We start from the raw sequence: 6,606 nt of genomic DNA, 5'->3' as shown, positions 1-6,606 counted from the left end.
TCGTGACTCAGGTATTTATTTTTTAAAAATTTCAATAAGATTGAATAGTAATATATTTTTTTTTTTTATAATTCAGGTTGGACTTGTGAAAAAATATTGTTTCTCGAGGTCAACATTAATAAATACAGTCCACTGGAAGGACGTTCATATGTGAAGCTGCCTCAATGTATTCAATGGAAGAAAGCTGTTGTGAATGTTCGTAATGAAGATCAATATTGTTTTGCTTGGGCTATAACATCAGCATTATATCCTGCAGATAGTCGAGTGTCCGAACTTACGTCATATCCACATTTTTCCACTGTTTTAGATGTCACAGGTATGGATTTTCCGGTTAAAGTTAATAATAAGAGTATCGAAATATTCGAAGATAGGAATGATATTTCAATTAATGTTTACGGTTTAGAGAGTACATTTGAGAAGGGTAAAATGAAGTATGAAGTGATTGGTCCATTGCGATACTCACAGAGAAGACTCCGGAGACATGTCAATTTGTTGTTTATAACTGATGACTCCGGTAATGGTCACTATTGTTGGATCAAAGATCTTTCAAGATTAGTTTCTAATCAACTATCAGCTCATAGACAGAAAAAATATTTTGTGACGGATGTTTGATATATTTTTCTGATGAGAGATTGCTTTTACGTCATAATATGTATGATTGTAATCACATTAGTACCACAACACCAACTACTAATTTAAAGATCAATAAATATGGTAGAATGGTTGCGGAAAATAAACTAATGTTTGAAAACTTTGAGAGGCAAATGAGGGTGCCATTTGTAGTGTATGCTGATTTTGAATCAGTGCTTAAACCGATTCATGTGAATGAGCCAAATCCTGGAAGTTCATACACGATTAAAACATTCAAACATGCCCCATATTCATTTGCTTATTTGATAAAGTGTTCATATAATGATGATTTGACAAAATTGTTACATATAGGGGTGTAGATGCAGCTCAGAAATTTGTGAGTAGCATTGAAGATGATTTGAAAGAGATACATGAAAATCATCTCAGAAACCCTAAACCAATGGATACACAAACTGTCGAAGAAGAAGAACAGTTTGTTGCAGCCAGAACTTGTGGTATATGTAATAAAGCATTTACTGATGGTGACGTCAAAGTAAGAGATCATTGTCATGTCACAGGAAAGAAAAGATCACATGCCGCTCACTCGAAATGTAATTTAAATTTCAAAATACCAAACTTCATACCTATCATTTTTCATAATTTAAGTGGTTATGATTGTCATTTATTCATAAAAGAATTGTATAGGAATAAAGAGAAAGTTGATGTTATCCCGCAAACTAAAGAGAAATATATATCTTTCACGAAGCATCTCTTTACACACAGCTATACCGATAAAGATGGTGTGGTTAGGAAGAATTATCTCAAAATGAGATTTATCGATAGTTATAAATTTATGACTAATTCGTTGGAGAAGTTGGGTGCAAACTTGACCTCCGATCAATGTTTGGAGATGCACAAACATTTCCCACAAATTGAGAAATTCAATTTGATGAGACAGAAAGGTGTATTTCCATATAGTTTTGTTGATGACATTGACAAATTGAATTATCCATTACTTCCGACAAAAAATCAGTTTTATGACACACTCAATTGTGAACATATATCGGAAACTGATTATGATAGGGCTAGAAAAGTTTGGAATTTATTCGAGTGTCAGAATTTGGGGGAATACTCTGATTTGTATTTGAAGTCGGATGTATTGCTACTATGTGATATTTTTGAAAACTTCCGCACCACAAGTTTAGAGATATATAACTTAGATCCGGCACAATATTACACTGCACCTGGATTATCATGGGATGCCATGTTGAAGTTCACTAATGTTGAATTGGAATTACTAACTGACATTGATATGATTCACTTTTTTCAAAAAGGTATACGAGGTGGAATTAGTCAATGTAGCGAGAGGAACATATAGCAAATAATAGATTTTTACCCAATTATAATCCCAACGAACCTTCCACATTCATTACATATTTAGATGCAACAAATCTATACGGTCACAGTATGTCACAACCTCTACCAACAAGTGAATTTACATGGTTGACACCAAATGAAATTCTTAATCTCGATGTGATGGATGTGAGTACTGATAGTCCGTATGGGTATGTATTTGAAGTGGACATTCATTATCCACAAGAGTTGCATGATAAACATTCTGACCTTCCATTTTTAGTCGAAAAAATAATACCACCTCGTACACAATCGAAAATTCCCAAATTAATTCCAAATTTGAATGATAAAAGAAAATATATTGTTCATTATAGGAATCTACAGCAAGCTGTCAAAAATGGATTGATTGTAATGAATACACATAGAGTATTGAAATTCAAACAATCATGCTGGATGAAACCCTATATAGATCTTAATACTGAAATGCGTAATAGGTCTAACAACAAATCTGTTAAAGATTTCTATAAACTAATGAATAATGCGGTGTATGGAAAGACAATGGAGAATGTAGATAATCGAATTGATGTTAGACTCGTTACACATTGGGAAAATATAAAGAAAAATATAGGTGCCAGCACTCTCATAGCCAAACCAAATTTCAAAATTGTTCAATTTTCACTGATAATTTCGTTGCCATTCAATTGGGTAGAGTGAAGGTTCATTACGATAAACCATTATATTTGGGATTTTCCATATTAGAATTATCTAAAACAGTCATGTATGACTTTTTCTATGGATGCATCAAACAACACTTTGATGAAAATGTCTCTTTACTTTACACAGATACCGACTCGCTCATTCTTAAAGTAAACACAGAAAATTTTTATGAATTCATAAAAACTAACATAAGTAGATTTGATACATCCAATTACAGTATAGTTAACCAATTCAATATTCCAGTAACAAGTTCAGTCTTGGGTAACTTCAAAGATGAATTTCCAAATGATCCAATCATGAGTTTTTTATGGTACAGGTGCTAAAGCATATTATGTGAAATCTGTTGATGGTGAATTTAAGAAAGCCAAAGGGTTAAACGATCTGTAATAAAGAATGAATTGACATGCGAAGATTATCAAAAAATCGTCGAACAAGGTGGTATGATATTCAGAAAGATGAATTCATTTAGAAGCGTGTTACATGATATGTATACTGAATTAAAAAATAAAGTTGCATTATCATATCACGATGATAAACGATTTATCATTCCGAATACTACCCACACTCTTCCTTGGGGTCATAATGATATTGAATTTTATGAAAACGATCCAAATGAGAACATTCGTTGGATAAGTAATATTATTCAACAATCACAATCTCAGGAGACTCCATTGGATCAATTGATTAATTTATTATCTGCCGAGATCAATGATTGAAATATCATTCAATATCTTCAAAACCGGAAAATTCAATATTGATATTTATGTAGCCATTTATAATTAATAATATATGATAGAAGTAATGTGATATTAATGTATTATGTATGTATGTATATGTATTACTGTAATGAATATAAAATGATTAAAATTTTATTTGTATTATTTCTATTTCCCTAATCAATTACTGCAATATATAGTATAATGTAAATGACAGAAATATCAGTTTGAAGAGAATCATCGTAGAGTGCACAATGTCTAAAACAATCGATAAGTTTGGTAGAAAAAGAAAATGGGGTGGTAATGTCATTCGAGGTCCTCCTGGGAATGGTTTTAAATTAACAAAAGATGGTCATTATGACATGCAAAGGAAAATATTGAAAAATACAAGTGAACCAATTGACAAGAGTGATTGTGTAACTGTATCATATCTTGAGGGGGAAATTAATGGAGCAAAGGAAGTTATACTTCTAGCCCTACAAGCTGCAATACAATCCACAATAGGCAATATTGCTCGGGACGCCCGGCAAGCATTTAACGATAAAATTGCAGAGGCTCGGATAACTTTCACTCGTAAATTTGACAAACTTACAAGTGATGTAGACATAAAAATGTCTGACATAACAGCGTCTACAAATAAAAAATTTGATGCTATGTCAAACATAACAGGGACTACAATGAAAAAGTATGATGTACTGGAACAGAGAGTTGAAGTATTGGAGAAAAACCATAAAGAAGTTTTGGAGAGAACTATAAAGTCAGGCCATCATCATCAGGTGGACTGGGATATCCAGGACTGAACATTAATCCAAATCATAGAATAATACAACCAAAACCAAAACCAACTGATGATGTATTAATGGAACCAACATGGTGAATGTATTCCCTCGTTAGGTTAGGTTAATAGCTACGTTAGGTTAGCTGCATACTTACGTTAGGTTAGGTGTTAGGTTAGTATTCCCTCGTTAGGTTAGGTTAATAGTTACTGTAGGTTAGGTTAGGTTAGGTTAGGTTAGGTTAGGTTAGGTTAGGTTAGGTTAGGTGTTCGGTTGCATAGCGGTAGGTTAGCGTACTAGGTTAGTTACGTTAATACATACGATAGGTTAGGTGTTCGGTGCATAGCGGTAGGTTAGCGTACTAGGTTAGGTTACGTTAATACGTTAATACGTTAGGTTAGGTGTTCGGTTGCATATTATGTTACGAACGCGCGCGCGAAGAGGGCGTAGATGTCTCTCCAGATGTCCCGCCTACCTGGGGCCGGAGGCCCCACCCACCTGGGCGGAGCCCAGGCAGTGGGCGGGGCCCGTTAGGGCCACGCCCCCCCCCCCCCCCCCCCCCCCCCCCCCGTCGCCACCAACTTTTCGGATACCCCGCCCCTTTCCGAAGCCCCGCCCCCTTTCCGAAGCCCCGCCCCTCCCCTCCCCGAAGCCCCGCCCCCCCGACTCCCAACATTTGCGCATGTACACCCCTACCCTCATCGCGCATGTGCGCTCCCACCATTTTCCCACCGCTCACGCATCGAAGTCGATACCCTCCGGAGAGCACTCCACAACATTCAGTTCGAGAAGTCATCTCATCGAGAGCAGTCCACTCCACAACAAGGCAGTACGTTCCAACGACCAACTTGATATTTGAGTAAGTAAATTAGGAATGTTATTTTTATATCAACTAACTTTGTATTATTTCTTCTTTTTCAGAATGGCAACCAATACACAGGAGGTGAATAATGCTGTGGCGTCTATTCTGCCGGTGTCCGCTGACCAGGAGGAGGCAGCATCTTCGAGAGCGGTGACGGTTGACCAGCCAACCACTTCGCGTTCGCGAGTTAGGTGCAGATCTTCTAGCCCTGACTTATTCGAGGAGGAGGAGGAAGTCAGGGCTGTGAAGAAGGTTTGCCAACGACCTGCAGCAAAGGTTGGTCCTATTTCAAAGTACCGAGCTACTTGCAATAGGACTAATCCTTATGCAGGTAGTTTTTCGACCTCTCGTAAGAGGGCCTCCACACCAGCAGCAGCACCAGCAGCAGTGGAAATTCCGAGGAGTCCTTCTCCGGAGTTGGTGATATTGTCGCCGTTGGTGACGCGACTACCACCGCTGCCAGCGACACCGGCGGATCCTGAGGTGTTGGTGCCACAGCCTATCGGAGAGGTTAGTGAAAAGATGAGTGTTTTTCTGCAGAGATGCAAGAAAGCAGAACGAGCTGCCCGATCTAGCGAGGCCGAGTTGGTTACCATGAAGCGACAAATGGCTGAAATGGATAACCGACGGAGGGAAACTCCAAAAGGAAATGGCCGAAATAGATCGGAATTATGCATCTCTGCAGGAAAGGTGTAAAGCAAAGACCTCTTCGATAGAGCTGTACAAAAAAGTAGTGACAGTTATGGACACTCTTTTTGTAGATGAAGTGTAAATGTAAGATTAGTTTTAGGTTAGTTAGGAGTATTTAATTATGGTAGTTTTAAGTTTTATATTTGTTAAGTTTATATTGAATAAAGGAAAAGGAAGTGAAATAAAGGGTGTACACTGTTTTTTGGTTTGGTACACATTGAACAATGCGATGGTTGGAGCATTTTTCTTCACTTCCTCTTATTATCATTATTATTTTTTATTTCAATTCCAAGTTCTTCTAGACAAATACCTCACATCAATTTTTGTGTTCTCTAATCACTTGTAAATAATTTCATGTGAAGAAAATTTAAAAAATAAAAAAATAGACATGTTTCATAGTGAAATCGACAAGTATATTTCATTTGTATTTTATCCATTCAAGTATCTCTTTCATTGAATATGTCTTATGTCACTTTGCAATTTACCCCTACTCATTGAATATGTCTTATGTCACACTACAATTTACCCCTACTCAATGTTCCACTCCTCTCCCACTCCCTCTCGAAAGTATAAAAGTAGAAATCATCTGATGAAACATTCAGTTGATCAGCTAGCATCGAGATGGAACCCGATTCAACCTCCGAACCCTATAGCTGCCCGATCAGGGGTACAACTTCAATTACTGGGATAACAGCCAGGTACAGGTTGTCTCTTCCACCACGGAACCCCACAGTCCGCCATACGAATACCGGGATCACGACATCAGGATGCAAGTTCAGCATGTCACTGGCAGTGACGAAGGACACTTGGATGACTCGGAATATCCAGATCCTGACGGATGGTGGGACCCTGCTTATGATGACATTGTCCCAATGAGTAGCGACGACGACGATGATGACGACGACGACTCTGGTGATGATGC

The 6,606-nt window shown here is 37.5% G+C and overlaps 1 protein-coding gene across 1 annotated transcript; it reads left to right on the top strand.

The window, feature by feature from the left end:
• The first annotated feature begins 3,012 nt into the window (after positions 1-3,012).
• LOC141480803 (uncharacterized) lies at positions 3,013-5,917 on the top strand. The gene is made up of 2 exons (XM_074171288.1): positions 3,013-4,991; positions 5,054-5,917. Exons 1-2 carry the CDS (start codon positions 4,840-4,842, stop codon positions 5,688-5,690), a joined length of 789 nt encoding a protein of 262 aa, XP_074027389.1. The 5' UTR covers positions 3,013-4,839; the 3' UTR covers positions 5,691-5,917.
• The last annotated feature ends 689 nt before the right edge of the window (positions 5,918-6,606 follow it).

The sequence above is a fragment of the Leptinotarsa decemlineata genome, unplaced genomic scaffold, assembly GCF_025532065.1.
Source record: "Leptinotarsa decemlineata unplaced genomic scaffold, Ldec_3_MD MMD2_tig00000010_RagTag_RagTag, whole genome shotgun sequence".
NCBI classification, from domain to species: Eukaryota; Metazoa; Arthropoda; class Insecta; order Coleoptera; family Chrysomelidae; genus Leptinotarsa; species Leptinotarsa decemlineata.
This window is presented reverse-complemented; position numbering and strand designations above follow the sequence as displayed.